At 38.3% G+C, this 19702-nt stretch overlaps 1 protein-coding gene across 8 annotated transcripts in view; it reads right to left on the bottom strand.

Annotated features, from left to right (window-relative positions):
* Positions 1-17418, bottom strand: part of LOC101277047 (putative P2Y purinoceptor 10) — a 28047-nt gene extending 10629 nt beyond the window's left edge. For 2 of the 8 annotated variants that reach the window (XM_049705117.1, XM_012536977.2), the window contains exon 1: positions 2732-2998. Coding sequence is in view for 3 of the 8 variants with exons in the window: in XM_049705116.1 (XP_049561073.1) it covers positions 1007-1149; positions 2732-2782 (194 nt within the window). In the remaining 5 variants the exon portion in view is untranslated. Of the gene's footprint in view, positions 1-1006; positions 1150-2731; positions 2999-6977; positions 7013-15846; positions 16017-17340 lie in introns of those variants that run through there. The other 6 variants (XM_012536973.3, XM_049705116.1, XM_012536971.2 and 3 more) reach the window with 6 other exon arrangements.
* Between the last annotated feature and the right edge of the window lie 2284 nt (positions 17419-19702).

Below are 19702 nucleotides of genomic sequence, written 5' to 3'. Positions count from 1 at the left end.
GAGATGAGGTAGGGGAATAGATATGGGCTTGATCTTGGGGCACTACCATGGTTAGGTGCTGGATTTCATAAAGACCTACTCATTATCTATGAGACTCATTATCTATGAAACAGAAACACATATCAATGGAACAGGATAGAAAGCTCAGAGATAAACCCATGCACATATGGTCACCTTATCTTTGATAAAGGAGGCAAGAATATACAGTGTAGAAAAGACAGCCTCTTCAATAAGTGTTGCTGGGAAAACTGGACAGGTACATGTAAAAGTATGAAATTAGAACACTCTCTAACACCATACACAAAAGTAAACTCAAAATGGATTAAAGACCCAAATGTAAGGCCAGACACTATCAAACTCTTAGAGGAAAACATAGGCAGAACACTCTATGACATAAGTCACAGCAAGATCCTTTTTGACCCACCTCCTAGAGAAGTGGAAATAAAAACAAAAATAAACAAATTGAACCTAATGAAACTTAAAAGCTTTTGCACAGCAAAGGAAACCATAGACAAGATGAAAAGACAACCCTCAGAATGGGAGAAAGTATTTGCAAATGAAGCAACTGACAATGGATTAATCTCCAAAATTTACAAGCAGCTCATGTAGCTCAATAACAAAAAAACAAACAACCCAATCCAAAAATGGGCAGAAGACCTAAATAGACATTTCTCTAAAGAAAATATACAGATTGCCAACAAACACATGAAAGAATGCTCAACAACATTAATCATTAGAGAAATGCAAATCAAAACTACAATGAGATATCATCTCACACTGGTCAGAATAGCCATCATCAAAAAATCTAGAAACAATAAATGCTGGAGAGGGTGTGGAGAAAAGGGAACCGTCTTGCACTGTTGGTGGGAATGTAAATTGATACAGCCACTATGGAGAACAGAATGGAGGCTCCTTAAAAGCTAACAATAGAACTACCATACAACCCAGCAATCCCACTACTGGGCATGTACACTGAGAAAACCATAACTGAAAAAGAGTCATGTACCGGGCTTCCCTGGTGGCGCAGTGGTTGGCAGTCTGCGTGCCAATGCAGGTGACACTGGTTCGTGCCCTGGTCCAGGAGGATCCCACATGCCACGGAGTGGCTGGGCCCGTGAGCCGTGCCCGCTGCACCTGCACATCCAGAGCCTGTGCTCCACAATGGGAGAGGCCACAGCAGTGAGAGGCCCACGTACCGCAAAAAAAAAGACTCGTACCAGAATGTTCTTTGGAGCTCTATTTACAATAGCCAGGACATGGAAGCAACCTAAGTGTCCATCAACAGATGAATGGATAAAGAAGATGTGGCACATGTATACAATGGAATATTAGCCATAAAAAGAAATGAAGTTGAGTTATTTGTAGTGAGGTGGATGGACCTTGAGTCTGTCATACAGAGTGAAGTAAGTCCGAAAGAGAAAAACAAATACCATATGCTGACACTTATATATGGAATCTAAGAAAAAAAATTTCATGAAGAACCTAGGGGCAAGATGGGAGTAAAGAGTGAGACCTACTAGAGAATGGACTTGAGGATATGGGGATGGGGAAGGGTAAGCTGTGACAAAGTGAGAGAGTGGCATGGACATATATATACTACCAAGCGTAAAATAGATAGCTAGTGGGAAGCAGCTGCATAGCACAGGGAGATCAGCTCGGTGCTCTGTGACCACCTAGATGGGTGGGATAGGGAGGGTGGGAGGGAGGGAGATGCAAGAGATATGGGAACATATGGATATGTATAACTGATTCACTGTTATAAAGCAGAAACTAACACACATTTGTAAAGCTATTATACGCCAGTAAAGATGTTTAAAAAAATAGAAAATGTAAGGTGCTGGAGGAATCATACTCATTGATTTTAGACTATGCTGCAAAGTTACAGTAATCAAACAGTATGATACTGGCACGAAAAAAACATATAGATCAATGGAACATTTTAGAAAGCCCAGAAATGAACCCACGCACTTATGGTCAATTAATCTGATGATGAAGGAGACAAGAATATACAATGGAGGAAAGACAATCCCTTTAATAAGTGGTGCTGGGAAAACTGGACAGCTACAGGTAAAAGAATGAAATTAGAACATTCTCTAACACCATACACAAAAATAAACTCAAAATTGATTAAAGATATAAATGTAAGAGCAGATACTATAAAACTCCTAGAGGAAAACATAGGCAGAACACTCTTTGACATAAATCACACAATAGTTTTTTTTTTTAAAATCCATCTACTAGAGTAATGGAAACAGAAGCAAACAAGGTGGACCTTATTAGATTTAAAAGCTTTTGCACAGCAAAGGAAACCATCAACAAGACACAAAGACAACCTATTGAATGAGAGAAATTATTTGCAAACAATGCAATTGACAAGGGCTTAATTTCCAAAATACACAAACAGCTTGTACAGCTTAATTAAAAAAAAAAACCAATCAAGAAATGGGCAGAATATCTAAACAGACATTTCTCCAAGAAGACATACAGATGGCCAACAAGCATATGAAAAGATGCTCAACATCATTAATTATTAGAGAAAAGCAAATCAAAACTATGATGAGGTGTCACCAGATATGTTTTTATACCTACAGAGTCATAGGATATTAAAATTAGAAGGGATTTGTTTACAGATGAAGAAGATGATGCTCAAGGAAGATATACTATTGATCCAAGGTCACCCAGTGAATCAGTTAGAGAACCATGGAATTGTCATCCAACTGCCTTGCCCTACCAGATTGTCAAAGATGTGTCTTGCAGGTAAGGAAGTCTTGAAATATTCCATCTGTTTTTCTAACCACAGAAAAAGAATGTGATATTTGAGTTTGTTTCTTTTGTATCAAGACTTCTCTTGCCTCGAGCTCTGGTTGGGATGACCACTGTTCACTACTTCCCAATTGCAATGGTAGAAATCCAGTCTTGTTGTTCAGGTCTTCTTGCCTCTCTTCTGTCTGCCACCTTGCTCACTGGGTCCTGACTTCCTAACTTGGCATCACAGCACCTGGAAAACAGATCTGCCTCCTTTAGCCTGCATTACCAGTATCCTGGTTGATTTTCAGGGCTTGGGAATATTACCTCCTTATTATTCTATCACAATAGCTGGTGGTTTTCATGCATTTTCTCTCTTTCTCTTAGCTTAGGTTTCATTCCAAATTTACGTGAAAATTTTCAGTAATATATGGATTTAGAAGCTGAACCAGGATATTTTCCCTTATGTAATTGGGAAGGGAAGAGACCTATTCTCTGTCTAAGGGGACTTCTGTACTGGTGTGACATCATGTCTTGGCAGATTATCCAACAGCCACAGTGAACATTGATTAAGTTACCAGCAAAATAGGCCACCAAAATCATTTTTCTGAAACAATTTAAGATTTAATATTTTTTTCATTATTCATCATAATGAGAAAGCTTTTTGGACTTCCTTAATTTATTTTATGTTTTAGTATAGTTTTTATTGTGTATTATATGTAAGACATGGGGAATATACAATAATTTTTAGGGCTTCTCAAGTTCTGGCCATGGATTTATGCAGGCTGTTTGCAAATAAGAATGGCAGGACAGCAACAACCTTGTTATTTTATTTGTAGAAATTTGGACTGAAGAGGACCTTTAAAAAACATTTAATTCAGCCACCATATGATACAGGTAGAAGAAGCAAGGCCCAGAGAGGGATTTATTAAGGCCACACATCTATTAAATGAAAGATCTGGGACTTCAAAAAGGAGGAAAAAGGTGGTTAACCTTTACACACACCCTTCTGTCCATCATTTGTTTTCCTCTCAAAGACAAATTTTACAAACATAGCTTCTGTCCATACTGCAGGAATGTTTTTTGCCTTTAGAGCTAGAATTGGAAAAAAAAGTACTGAGGTTTTCTCAGATGGAGTTTTGTTGTTGGTATTGTTTTGTTTTAAGTATGTTTACAAAAACAAAGGAGTGGCCTCTTTTAGATTCTCTTCATAAGTAGCAGAATGACTTCCTATATCATTCTAAGTCTACTCCAGGGAATAGAAATGTGATAAAAGAACAGAACCACAAAGGATTAATTCACAGATAAAAGAGAGTCAACTTTATAAGCTACCATTACTCTAAAGAGTACTTTCATTTTCCCTCCTCTTATACTCCCTATTTGACCTATCTGTGATATATCCTAAAGAGTCATGCAGTCATCTTGCTTGTGTATGTATGACTTAGAACAAAGGTAGAGGGGTACTCACAGGTGAAAAGAAAGGAAATAATTATAATGGTCTATCAATGATGTACCCCAGAATCTGCAATGGAATTTTTCACATGCATTACATAATTCAATTCTCACAACCATCGTAAGTTACTATTATTACTCTTATAGTGCAGATGAGAAACTGAGGTTCAGAGAGATTCAGTAAATTGTCTTAGGTAACAAAGTTAAAAAATGGTAAAAATGGGATTTACTACCATGCCTGACTTGCTCCAAAGTCTGTGCTATTTCCATTATACCACTTGCCTCTCCCTGCTCAGGAGGGACTTTTTAATAGAATGAGGATCATTGTGATATCTGGAGGGCACATTATGGCAGAACCTTTCTAACCCCATAGTAGGACCTTATGATCTTGTAACATTAGAATTACTCTAGCTATGCCATCAGGATATAACTAAACATCTGTCCCCACACATGTCACCCACCCCTCCTTACCACCCACTTTTATCTCACATATTATCTCACATTTTATTGCACATATTATCTCATTAATCCTCATAGCAGCCCAGTGATTATTTCCATATTACTTCAGTATTGATCCTGTTTCTACTATTATCTATTATCTATGCATAAGCTTGTGAGAGAACAAGGGAGGCTATATCAAGTGCATTACAGTTCTAAGAACTAAAAACAACTCACACCCACCAAATTCACACTTCCACTTCTGCACTTTACAAACATGGATATTTGTTTCTGCTTCACTGGTACAGAAAATTTTACTTACTAATGGGACAGGTTGTTTTCATACCTCTGTGCTAAATAAAAGAGTCCTATTAGGCCAGAACAACATTATGTTCACAATTTATTTTGTTTCTGTGGTTTCTTATGCTTCTGCAATTCAGTTTATTTCAAGTTTAGAGACTTACATGACCTGCTTTCCAAAATCTTTTTTCTTCTCCAGACTGAAGGGGAGGTAGGAAGGGTTTTTCCCCAAATATGTCTGGTGACAATTAAATATAAAATCCCCATGGTAATGGGAGACTGGGGGAATTTTTTGGGGTAGGGTGAAAATATAAACTCTCTCAGGGAACATTTACCTTCCTGTTAACAATCTGTGACACTACTGAAATTTTAGAATGGAGAACAACCAAAGAAGCCACTAACAGGAGGAGGCTGAATGGAAGGGCCAAAGTCAGAACATGTTCCTTCTCTCAGTCTCTGCCCCTGCTCCTGTCTCTGTGTCTCTCTCTTTGGCTCTGGCTCTATTATTGACTATTTCTGGTTGGTTCATGCCCCCTGTGATACTAGTCTCTCTTCCCTTCAATCTAGACATATTTTTGGTTCCTCTCTCAGGAAAGGGTACAAGATTGGTGATTCACTCTTGAGTCTAAGCTCCCCTTCTCTGTCTGTGCCATGACTCTCTTCCCAGACACTACAGATAGAAACTGGGAATTCATTCAACTCCTATCACTATATTTCACCCATATCTAATCAGAAACCAGGTGATTCTGTCTCCTTTAAATCTCTCAAATCTATCTCCAATCCATCTCCACTTACACTGTTGCCATTTTAACCCAGGCCACTGTCATCATTCCTCTTGATTATTGTAGAAGATGCCTTACTGGACTCCCAGCACCCCAGTCTTGTCTCCTGCAGTTCAGCCCCATACTGTGTCTAACATTAACATTAATTATGGCTACTGCTTATTGAGAGCTTCCATCTATTTACAAGCTAAGCACATATTATCTCATTAATCCTTATAGCAACTCAATGATTATTTCCATATTACAAATGAGAAAACTGAGACCCAGAGAGGTTAAATAAGTTGTGCCAAAGTCACAAAACTTGCATAGTGTAGAGGTGGTATATAAGAATTGGAACCCATGCTTGTCTCCATACTCCCTTACCTCTGTCATGGCACTTACTACACACACACTGAAATTCTGCTAACATGTCTTTCTGTTTAACTAGACTTTGCACTCCTTGATGGCAGGGACTATGTCATCTCTTAACCCTTTCTAACCTCTTCCCCACTGTGGCCTAAGTGGTTTTTCTTTGAAATATCTTGTCATTCTCCTGTCTAAAATCCTTTGTTGGTTCTCTATTGTATTAAGGCCAAACTTCTCACCATGGCTTGAAGGCCATTCCCGTGTCATTTAACATCACTTCATGCCATTCTTTTCCTCATTCACTACTGTTTCAATTATACTGAGAAGCTTTCAGTTTCTAGAACAAGCCAAGCTTTTCTCCTGACAAAAACATCTGCACACGTTGTTTCCTCTGTCTGGAATTATCTTCCTTCTTTTTCACATATCTGTCTCCTTTAACCTCAATTTGCAGGTCAGAGACATCTTCACTGCCACTATTATTTAGGCCATCCTACATAGCATTACATACTCTCACACTCCGTCCAATTTCTCTTCGTAACATCAACACTAGTAATGTAGATGTTTGCTCAGTTTTTATTGACTATTTCGTTCACTGTGCTGTTAGCTCTATTAGTGCCATAAAAAGATCTATTCTGTTTATGACCATATAGCCAAGACTTAGCCTTGGCTATATGGTAAGCACCCAAAGAAAAGTGATATAATTGGATTCAATTGCATACAAAATAGTTTAAAGTCCTTATTTGGAATCATTAAGTAAAAATGCAAGCCCTGATATGTCAACTAATATATTGGGTAAGAGCTTATGGAAACACCCGAACGAACTTTTTGGCCAGCCCAATATTTCTACTGTTTTTTATTTCCCTCAAAAGTTGTCTCCTGATTTGGGCTATTATCATCAATATTTGCTGCACTTACCCATTACAACTCAGAAAAAACATGCCTTCAGAAGCCTGAGAAAAGAGCAAAATATTCAATTTAGAATCAGAGGTGGTCAGACATATCCTGTAGGTAGATACCAGCACAGCCCAACATCTCAGAGTACCATCAACACTATTATCTAGGCCTCAGGGAGAGGGTAGTCCTTGTGATCTGCTTCCAAAAGCTTCTCAACCCTTTATTTTTGTTGATTGTCATTCTGCAAATGAAATATATACCTGCCTCATCTCATCAGCGAATGGCTTCCTACCCACCTACGTGTGGGACTTGGAACAAGAGTGAGAGGTAACATCTGTAGTCCCCAGAGCTTAATTTTCCACATGGAAATTAAGCATAAAAGGAAAACAACTTGTGTATTTACTTTTTTCTTTGGCCTTTTAAGGGTTCTGGCTGCCTTGGAGGCCAACACTCAACCAACATATGTTTAATAAGCATCATACTATGAATTCTGTCCTAGGTTCTATGGAGAATATAGAATCATCTGCTATAATCTCTGTCCCTGAGAAACTTCTGGTCTGGCGGAAAAAATATTTTTTTTTAATTTCCAACATCACAACCAATGCATGACAAGAACTGAGGTGAATGGCATAGGTGATAAGAAATCCTCATGTTGGCACAGCATCATCTCTGTGAGGTAAGCAGGACAGATATCAGTAATACCCCTACCATATTGTTTAGCTTACAAAGAGATGCATTCAAGAACAACTCAGTACCCTGTCCAAAGTCACAGGGTTAAAATATGGTGAAACTAGGACCAGAAGTCAGGTTTGTACGCCTCTTACTTAACACTCTTTCAACCATGTTGGGCTGCTTCTATTAAATTAGGAGAGATAGATCACCTCGAGCCAGAGAAGATGGCACTTGTGTCAAGCTATCTGCATTATTTTATTAGTCACTACAGGGACAGGGTTAGAGAACAAACTGCTGATGGTGGCTGGGGAGGAGATAAAAGTTAACCTTACTTTGCCTGAATTATACACTATTGTATTTAAATCTAAATTGCCCTTCAAAGCTGTGGTCAAGTCCCATCTCTTCAAGAAAGGCTGAACTTGGTATTATCAATACCATTCATCTGGGATTTAGCAATTCATAATTTTATCCAGCAAAGGGACATTCTGCTTTATGTGTATTTGATATGTAAATTGATGAAGATAGTGTAGTGGGGTGGGAAATTTCAAGGAAGAATAATACGTGATTGTCATCCTCAAGAAGTTTATAGTCATTTAAGGAGTAAAAGACATAAGAATAACTAACCATAATGGATTTTTAAATGTGCCATGAGAGGGATAACAAAGAAATTTCTGTGAGAGTAGAAATGAATCCTGCACAGAAAAGGAGTCTTAGAGCTCATCCTGAAGGATAAGTTCACTTTTAATAAGCAGCTGGAGTGGGAAGGCTGTAGGAAAAAGGGATGAAAAAAGAGTTTCAGAGGTGAATGAAGAGCATTCAAAGTTCTCAAAGTATAAAAATGAATGACCCATAGAAAGGAAGAATAGGTGTTCTATAACAGCTGGAAAACAGGGTGAGATGGTGGGGAAGGTGGAATAGGAGGTTAGATTGGGAGAAGGTAGTGGAAGGGAAAAGCAACTTAAAAGTTAGATGCAGCTAGATCATGGAGGGTTTTATGGGGAATTATTGAAGGATTCTGTGAAGAGATGTGATATTACTATACTTGTGTTTTAGAAAGACCACTCTGGCAACAGTGTGGAAGATGGATTGGGAGACCAGAGACAGGAAGTCCAAATTAGTTGTGAGTTTGTAGGGTGACCAACAGTCCAGGTTTGCCTAGGACTGAGGGTTTCCCAGTATGTAATATTTTCGGTGACAGTCCAGGACAAACAGAATAATTGATCATCCTACTATTCCAACAGTCAAGGAAGTAAAAAAAAAAAAAAAAAAAAAAAGCTCTGACCTGGTATGGCATGAATATTAGAATTTCAAGTAAAAGTCAGATATGGAATTGACCAGTTTGGGAGACTGCTTGAGGAGTCAAAGATAACTTCATTTATAAAACATGTCAAATGTTATACAAGGATATCACAGTTTTGTACTGTACCAAAGCCCTTTCAGATTAGCAGCTCACAGCATTCACTATTCCTGACACTCTGAGTCAAAAGTAAACTCTTCCTTATTCCAGAACTTTTCAAATTTGTACTCTCTGCCAAGCTTCATAAATTCCTGACTCTTCAGATGGTTTGCTTTCTCTAACATTAAAATCACTGAACTTCACTGCAAGTTGCACTATGCTAGCTTGCACCAGACACTCCCAGAGACCTTAAATTTCTAAATCTTGCCATTTCTCCTGGGCCAATCTGGCACCCGCCCTCATTTTACTTCCTCCCTTACGCAGACTACATTAAATGGTCAAATTAACTATTCTCACACAAGAACCATCAACTTCTTTGCTCGTGATTTTTCTGCCGTACCAGCCTGGCAAGGTCTTAATCCCAGATCAAGTCCACAATCCATTTTCTTTTTTACTATCCAAACTGCTGAATGATCCTATTAAAAATACCAGTATATATTTGAAATGCTAAAACTAGAAGTGTATGATCTCCAGTCTAAGATTTTTTGCTCCAGCCTCTTTTTGCACATGCCTGATTAGTTTCTTCTCCTATTGACTATGCAGCACCTTCACAACTCTTCTAAAGTTTCTTCTCTCCTGTTCTCCCATCCCCCAACTTTCTCAGCAGAGAAACTTACCCCTTAAATCACAAGAAAATTGAGGTTATTGGGTGAGAAACAACTCAGTTTCATCCATTGTCCCCTCCCAACCCACACAATCTTATCTACAACTGCATCCTTCCCAACACAGCTGTCTTTCCTATTGCACAAGATGAATTCCCATGCTCTTAATCCCTTTTATCTTTCTCAGGATCTTCTTTCATTAGCTGTTCCCTTTCACTCCTAGATCATCATGTTGCCCTTCACTCTCAGCTAGATATTTGTCATCAAGTCTCTCCAACACCCAAAATAATAATTCTCTTGTCAATGCATCTTATTCTAGCTCTTTGTCATTTTCCTTCTCTTCTTAAATAAACGTCTCACAATAGTTTTTGACACTGACTGTTTTCTTTTCCTCATTTCATATACATTCCTTAATGCATTCCAAGGTGACATGCATACCTTTACAACATCACTGAAACTACTTTAATAAAGGCGACAAGTGACCATCACATTTCCAAATCAGGCAGGGCTTCTCTGCCAGCTTGGACACAGTCTGATCGTTTCCATGTTTTTTAAATGCTCTCTTCTGTTGGCTTCTAAGCCACAACTCTTTCTTGAGTCTCCTCTTAACTATCTATCCATTCATACCGAGTCTCCTTTATGGTTTCTTTTATCTCTGCACATCCTTTAAATGTTTGTTTTCCTAAGGTCTGCATATTCTTTTCTTATTCAGTGCCCTCGTGCTAAGTAACATCACCCAGTTTCATGGCTTCTGTTACCACCCATATCCAGGTGACTCTTATGTCTCAATGTCCAGGGTTGGCCTCCTCTCAGATATTAAATCTATATGTCTAACTTTCAGTGGAGATTTCCCATTTCAATGTCTCCCAGGCGTCGCAAAATAAAAATATTCAAAACTAAACTCATCATACTCCCTGATCTTTTACTTATCCACACCATCTATCCAATTACAAGAGCCAGAAGCCTTAAAATAATCCTAGATCCCTTCACTCTCATTCAATCAACCAAGTTTTCTCCCTCTCCCACTCTCTCTCCCTCCTCTCTCTCTGGATTATTAAAACACTCTTTAACTGATCTACCTGCTTTGAGGATTTCCCTCTTAAAATCTATTCTATACTCTGCTGCCAAAATGATATATCAAAAAGGCAAATCTGGGCTACCATGTCATCATAGGGATTGCTTTAACGATACACTCACTGCTATAGAATGTTTCCGTTTATATCTCTTTATTTCTAACTAAACTATGAGCATTTTTGAAGCCAAACAGCATGCCTTACTCATCTTTAAATCTCTAGAACCTAGCAGAATAATTAGCACATAATCACTTAGTAAATATTTTAACTGGGCAAATATTCTACCTTATGACAACTCTTTTATTGTTTATCTGTTTATGAATCTCTCTACACTGGGCTGTGAGCTTTGTAAAGTCAGGGGTTATGCCCTAAATTTTGTTCCCTCCCTCTCTCTCTCTCTCTCTCTCTCTCTCTCTCTCTCTCTCTCTCACCCTAGAACAAGGCTAAATATATAGCACTATTAAAAAAATTGATGTTAACTGGCTCATGTGGGGATTAATCCTAAAGACTTAACCTCACTGGTGTTGCATAACCAACTCAGCTAAGCAGGACCACACAGAAAATACAACCCAGGCAAAATTATAACCTGTGAAAATACCATATCTTTAGTATATACTTGAGCTCCTAGCTCTATGACTGTGAACCACCCAGATAGAATGAGGGCTAAATTCCCAGTGCCTTCAATACCATCCTTAAAGAAGTAAATGCCTCTTGGTTTATCCAATGTTCAATGCTCTATCCAGGGTATACACTGCCTACATCAAAGGCCAGTACCTTCATAAAGATGCCTCTTCTTGAAATAGGGGTCTGTAATGGGAGCTAAACCCTAAAGGGAATGACCAGCACAGACTTCTAATCTAATAAGCAGAGCAGGAAAATCAGCTACCATGATCGAGCTAACAAGATTCACTTTCAGTGTGCAGCTTTAAGAATGTTCCTGATAATGAAGATTGGTATAAAATTATGACTAGGGCTTCCCTGGTGGCGCAAGTGGTTGAGAGTCCGCCTGCCGATGCAGGGGACACAGGTGCGTGACCCGGTCAGGGAAGATCCCACATGCTGCGGAGCGCCTAGGCCCGTGAGCCATGGCCGCTGAGCCTGCGCATCCGGAGCCTGTGCTCCGCAACGGGAGAGGCCACAACAGTGAGAGGCCCGCGTACCGCAAAAAAAAAAAAAAAAAAAAAAAATTATGACTAAAACTTCATCAAACTCCTCTCTTCTGGATCCCATCTCAGAAGTAAATATTTTACTCCTCTCTCCAGATCCCATCTCAACTGTCATCTTTTCCTTGCATGGGGCAACCTATTCTGACTTCTTCCTTTTTTGTATTTGTACTGGACTTTTAGGCTACACTATAAGCATGTAGTCTCAATGAGGGAAGACTGTATCTTACACTTTTATATCCCTCATTTTGTTTAGCAGAGGGTTAGGCATGTAGTAGGATCTCAGTTCATACACATTGGTTTATAAAGGTAAGACTATGGAGAATAGGCACATATTAGCAGAGCCTTAGGCATTTTTATTTCTAATGTCTCTCCCAAAAGCTACTCTCCTGAACAACAGCAATAGTTTTTCACCCTTTGTTACTGAGGAAAATATGGTCAAGGCAAGGATAAGAAGGTTGGAGTCTAACAAATCTAAAAACTCCAAAGCCTGTAATCCCAACCTTTTATTTTAAAGCCAGTAGGAATCCCATAAAGTTAAGTGAGAATTTTGTCATTAAACACTTGACTTTATGGAAATAACTAAATTTTGTCTCAGAGCACAAACGTATGTCATGTCACTAAATATGACTCATACTATGACTGAGTTCAAGAACATCATAGGTACCAATAATGTCTACCCAAAGCAGCTTCACTTCCCAACCAACTAGCTTAATGCTGTGCTTTCACAAAGTTACAGCCAAACTGAACTTATTTTATGGCAGCATCAGAATTTGTACCAGACTCCTAAGTTTCAGTGAAATACTAAGTTCAAGAAGTTTCCACACGCATCCTGTCAGTTTTTAGCTAAGCGCTGTTAATATATTATCTTTGATCTTTGAGAGAACTCTGAGTTAATTATTATTATACCCCTTTACGTATCAGAAAATGAAGGCTCAGCAGGATAAAGTTTCTTTCTCAAAGTCACAGCTATTACAATTTCAGTCATAATGAGGCTCTTCATGAGCAGAGACAGCTAAAATTCTTCTCTGCAAACAATTTGTTGCACAGAAATACCTTAAAGTAACATTTCTGTGGATAAGACAATTCTTCAAAGATGAAGAAGCTAATAATCTTGGTTCTATTTCTAGCACTTTTATGACTATACATATATGGCAAATGATTGCCCACCAGGTGTCAGCGTATGGTAGTATCAAAACCAGGGATCTTTAACGAGTTTTGCCTATGAACCCAAACCATAATAGATCTATGGATAGAGTATTGGAGCAATGTATTTATAAGAGTGGTGAGCTGAATATAACAAGACAGATAGGATGGGGAATCTCAAGCAGTAGAATTTATTAAAAAGAACACTGGATTTGGAGCTAAAACACTTGGATTCTAGTAACTATTCAAATTCTGTCTCTTTGTGTTGTCCTGCTAATCCCCTTCCCTTATGTGGGTTTCAATTCCCTCATTATCAAAATAAGACAATATGAACTGGATCATGTTAACTACCTTCTGATCTAACTTGCCATGATGTTATGGGCCTGGCTCCTCTAAACCCCCACCCCTAGCTAATACCGTCAGCACTGCCACTGCCATCACTCATACAGCTGCCACCATCTCAACCTACCTGCTGATTTACACTTTACATATCATTATTACATCTATAATTGCTGTTAATCATTATTAAATGTATATATATATATGCATATCGTACACCATATATAGAACAAATTAGGTCAGAGGATATCATCCCCATTTTACAGATCAGGAAACTGAGACTTCAAGAAGTGATCACAGTTACCTGAATACTATGCAAGTGGCAGAGTGAAGAGTGTAGAACATAGGCTTCTGGCATCAAAGTAACTGCTCTTTTCCTAGTACAACTCTATAAAGTTTTGCCCTCTTAGTCCTCTCCCTCTTTTCACCCCTCATCATTAAGTCACTAATACCACTAAATGAACATGTCTGTCAAATTTTTGTCTCCTATTTTCTTTGATAATAGGGCCAGTATGTGGGCTTGTCATCTTGGGAGGAGAAGTGAAAACTAAATAGAGAAATATTGCTGATGGAGGCCCTTCCCACTCTCCAGGGGAATATATCTACAGGCCATTTGGGAATGTAACTTGTCTTTTTCCCCCTTTTTCTTCTTATTTAAACCACAGAAGTCTCACATGAATTATCCAAGCCAGTCCTATACCCATGACCATGGTGTCCTTCATTCAATCACTCATAACCACAGCCAAAGAAGAGCAACTGGAATCTGGAACTCTGCCATTTCCTGAATTAATTCAAATCAACTGTAAATAACCTGGCTTGATGTCAGAAACACAAAAGTTTGTATCTATTCTGCAAGTCTAGACATTTTTCCCAAAAATTAGAAGTGAAAATTATTTTACCCTTAAAATAAATTAAAGCAATTAGACTATTCACAAACTAATATCTTAGAGTTGGAATTGAACTTCCCTGCATGCATCTTTACTGGATTTTTAATAAGGTAAGAAGGAGACCTAATTATTCATTATTTTTGTACTTGGGGCAGGATTTTGGAGATGGAAAGAATCGTGTTCTTTGGGCAGACCTGGATTCATATCTTGACTCACTTATCAGCTGTCTAGCCTGAAAAGACTCCATATCTCTTGGTTTCAGCTTCCTCATTTATAAAATTAGGATCATAGTGCCTGCAACATATATCATTGTAAAGATTAAATAGAAAATGTACATCTTTAAGTAGAAAATGTATCTATTTTCATGTCTGGTACACTGTATATGTTAAATAAATCGCAGTTCATTTCCACTTTACTTGTACAGAGAGTAATCTCCATGAGCCTTTGGTTGGATGCTGTACTTCTCTGAGTTTAGAAAATCTCCCCAAAAGGATAGATGTGAGAAATATTTAGTAAGACTAATGCAATAATTCTTAAATTAGAAAAGTGGAAAACATGTGTTACTTGAAAAGAAAATTCCTTATTACAGTAAATATATTTGGAAATCATAATTATTGTCCATATAATACAAACTGCTGAAAGCGCAGATCTGAAAAATCTTTTTGGCTGTTGGGCTTACAGTATTTGGAAAATGTCAATGTTATGGGATAGGTTTTTCTAGGAGTCCAAGGTCTGGTTCCTAGTTAAGCAAGTCCACAATAACTTTTTAGTGAGATTTTTATGTTTTTCAAATGGAACTTTGCACTTAAAAGATTGAGAAATACTGATTGAGTGACACTGTCATTGTGGAAATCAGATTACAGAACTTGCTTCTTTGTATGTTTGCATCTTATCGTTTGAAAAAAAAGGAAATTATTTACAAAACACTTGCCTGTGCTCTAAAAGTTGAAGCTCTCATGATGACATTACTCTGAAATAAGTATAATGGCCCTTAGCAAAGATTACTGAGTTCCCTTTGAGATCTAGACTGTATTTCCAGAAGGTTCACTGTAGTTAGATTTCCCTACTATGGTCCCATTATTTACCACTTCATGATATGCAGTTCTTCTCAGGCACCAGGAGCCTAGAGTCAAACATTTGTATTACTAGGAAGGAAATTGAAGACCATCTATTTCAAGCCCATCCCCCCTTATTATAGGTGAGACTACTGAGACCCAGAAAAATAAAGCAACTTGCCCAAGGTCAAAACTGAATCATTGACAGAACTTGAGCTAGAACCAAAACTTTCTGTCTCTCTGTGTGTTGGTTCATATACTTCATCACTCTGCCTGTGATGCATGTGAATCAATACTAGATGAACACTTAAATATAAAATATCCCGACCTGAAATATGAGACGTCTTGAGCAGAAGTTTTTAAATAAAGCATATAATTCCTGCCAGTCATTGCTCTGATTGTTGGAACACGTAGTAAAGATGGTTTCACAAAGACAGCTCTGTTCTCTTTATTAGGTCCATAGACCGCCCTGCCTCTTAGGACATCAACTGACTTACCTCAAACACAACTAGGTGTGAAAAGCCACCAAAAACCATCCAGAAGTATGCTTACTCATTTGAAGCCTTGTGTTCCACCACTGCCAGGATTTGAGCAGTCTGCACAACTTGCACTCAACAACTTTTCCAGTTGAGCCCAAAAAGGAACTGCTTTGATCAAAGAAGGCCCTCTGTTCAAAAGGAACCATTCCAAAGATAATTACCCCAAATGCATGACTTGATTCTCAGTATAGTTCATGCTATTTTCAGCCTCAATATATCAACCTATCACATATTTTCAACAGTGAATAATTTGACAGTGTCACAGCTAAGGGATAAACTCCTCAATTAATAGAAATGGCAAGGACTCCCACGTCCATTTGAAAAACCAAAATAAAAGTGTTCCCACTTGCAGGATCCTTGGGACTGAGACTACTACTCCACCCAAAAAGCACAATAAAGCTTGTTATCATTCTATCCAAGATGATCCTGGTACCAACTGTTGTGGTACAGTCCATCTTGAAGGATTACCGAACTGGAAGTCTCCTTTTGACTCAGTCATCTTGTCTCAGAACCAGAGAGATTGCTAGCACTCAACGTAATAAGAACAATAATTACTGAAAAGATAGGTGCCTCTTTTTTGGGCTCTGCTATCCATTAGGTCTGAACTTGGGCAGAAAAGCAGCTTTCAAAGGATCTAGAAATGCCTCTGAACAGACTTTGAAATCTTTTCAACAGATTTTGTCATCTAGGATATTTTCTCCTTTCCTAACCTAAAATCCAACACAGTTATAAATATATTTACAGTATTCTCTGGGAGATACCAGCTTCTGTAGGAAAAAGGGACCGTAATTTAGAAGATACATGTTCTAGTTCCAGCTCTGCGGCTAACTAGCTGGGTTATCTTAAATGTCTTCATTTCACTGTCTCTCAGTTTTCCCATCTGTATGGTGAGGGATTTGGATCTCTAAGAGCTCCTTCAACTCCAAAGTCTATGATCTGACTCTCTTTCTTTCTCTCCTGAGAATTTACTATCTGTTGCTGTATCTGTGAAAGTTAAACTTACCAAAGCAAGGAGCTTATACATAAAAATGTTCCTTCACTAAGCAACTAGATAATTTATACAGAGCAGAAATCCAAATCCTCTTTTTCTGACTGAATAGGTCAAGCTTTCCCAATGAATCTCACCAACGATACTCTCTTCTTACCACTTTGTGCCATCTTCCCTTGTTGATAAAGAAACAAAGAACCCTCAGCAAAGACTGAGCTGCATCACAGACCCCATGCTCCTGGAATAATGGTGGAGACTGATGGCACTAACCCTAACTTTGCACTCTAGTCAGACTCAAGGGAAGTCACGATTGCTCCTGCTGTAATAAGTCTGAAATAAGAAACCAGGGACCATTTTCAATTTGGACCCTGGTTTCACATCTGTCTCTGTCCCAGATCTTCTTGTCCCCACCAATCTTCCCACATGGAATTATACCAATTCCCACATATTAAGCTATAGCTTACCCTGGAGCCTTGCTGGGCTTGTTTCTTTGCAGGGAGCTTGGGGCAGAAAAGCCTAAGTCTGGGTGGCATGGAGCTTACTGATAACTGACAAATTTGTTGTTGAAAAAGGAAGTTGAGTGCATTTGGTGTCTCACCACAGAAACCATATTTACACAGACAAAAGGTAAGTCCCTTGAACAGAAGACATTACTCAAGTTTCATTTAGTTTTTACTTCATTCGTGCAAAGAAATTCAAAGAGCAGAGAGCTACAGGGTGTTCAAAACCAAATAATGACTGTATACCAGCCTTCCTCATGGTTTCACGGTTTCTTACCCTATCTCTTTCAACTACAACTCACATGCCTATCCATCTCACTAGATTCCAGTAGGCTCTATGGCAGGATGGGATTCTGAGGCAAAATCTGAAGAGAGTTTACCTAAGAACAAGAACTGCAACTCCTTCAATCCTGAGAGAGAAAGAGTGAGAAAACCTCAAGAATACCTGTCAGAGAATATTCTCCAACTCCTATTACATTTTCTTAAATTGAGTTTGTTCAACTTGTGATTTATTATTTTATTGAACTTTGGGAGTTTTAATTATGATGTAGATTTAGGAAGGTACTATTTATAATTTTGACTTATGTTTAAATTGTGAGGGTCTAAGAAAGTTTAATTATAAAGCTATAGAAAAATAACCTTTCCCTTCAATAAACTTATGAAGTAGTGCCAAAAATAAAAAGTACATGTCAGAACTAACAGCAGTAAGACTACCTTTGCTTAAGCTATTCCCTGCATTTGGAGTACATTTCCACAACCTCTTATCTCAAGGCTTATAATTTAATGTGTAGTTTGTTTATTTTTATACATTTCTTATCCTCTTAGTGTATTACAAGCTGTTTCAGGGCAAAGATCATGTCTGACTTATCCCTGCATTTCCAACTAGTCCAGCATGAGGTACTTTCATGAATGTTTGTTGAATGAATGTGAAGGAATGAATGAAAAAAGTAAATATTCAAATAATGAATGAATAAATAAATGAACCATATATATTTCAGTCTCCCTCCAGTGTACTAAGGTTTAGTCTTTGTCTGTGGAGCCTTTATAAGGTTGCAAGTAAAGAAAGATCATACACTTGGGGACTATAGTATCAGCCAAGTCTGAGAGTAGTTCTGAGAAACAAGGCTTGCAAACCAGCACAAACCTCTGTGTGCATGTGAGGAAGCTACATTCAGAACCCAGGGCCTAGAGCTGCAAAGAGCCTTCTGGGTAATAACCATAACAAAGGAGAAAAGAAAGTACTGTGGGTTAGATCAAACAGTAGCATCTGGATTTATGGATAAGACTGATTAAAGTGGATGACAACATTTTTGTAGAAGGGCAACCTGGATCTGCAACATGCTCTTCTTGTAAAACTAGAATCATTCAAGAACTAGAAAGAGCCACACCCAACACTCAGAGATCACTAATATAAATTTCAAGGACATCAAGAGATGGAAAAAAGATACTTTCAGCACTAGGAACTGAGAACTTGAACTGATTGATGAAAAGGCCATGGCTTGTGAGAACTGGTAAAGGAAGAGGGTACCCATCCTGGCTGAGGTATATCAAATGAAACGTGCCTGACCTTGCAATCCCCTTCTTAATTCTGATTACATATATTTATCCAGCTCCAATCTGTTGTTAATTTAGTTTTCTGACTTGGCACCCTTACTGAAAGAATACACTGATAGGCCAACACACATTTCAGTCCATTTGGCAGTTCTGGTCTTCAATATAAATTATTAAATTGGCTTTCTGTTACAAATCCACCCCTTCTGAGTTTGGGCAGTATAAGCCAGTTTTCCTAGGCTATGATCCTTCTCTGACCAAAGAAAGTTCCAGACCTGTTGATCTTTAAAGCCAAACCCTGGGACAAAAGGATAAAATGACCCCTTTCTTGACAATTAGCTACTGTCACGGCTGCCCACTTTCATTTCCCAGACAGCATCTTAACATTGCTAAGAAAATAGCTTGCCAGCTTACCTCATTGCTCTCTTGCATGCAAGTGTCTTCTCCTTTCATTGGTTCTAAAAAGGGAAGCAAAAGTAGCTCAGAAGACAGTGACCCAGTTTAGGCAAAGAACATTTCAACTTAGGTAAAGTTTTTAGTGTTAGTTAAAGGAGTAAATCTGTGGACAAACCAAAAAAGCAGATAATTTCACAATCGTCTCCAATTAACTTTTAGAAGAGAGACTTTAGTTATTGAGTATGACTGATAGTCTAGGAATCATTATCATCTCAAACCAAGTAATAAATATCCAGTCATAAAAGTCTAAAAAACAGTACAGCTGCCCCACTTTGCCTATACTTCTGAACTCTTCCCTTCTCTCTTATGTATCCTTTCA

The sequence above is a fragment of the Orcinus orca genome, chromosome X (genome assembly GCF_937001465.1).
Source record: "Orcinus orca chromosome X, mOrcOrc1.1, whole genome shotgun sequence".
NCBI classification, from domain to species: Eukaryota; Metazoa; Chordata; class Mammalia; order Artiodactyla; family Delphinidae; genus Orcinus; species Orcinus orca.
The sequence above is the reverse complement of the archived record's forward strand: the minus strand, read 5'-3'. Positions and strand labels throughout refer to the sequence as shown.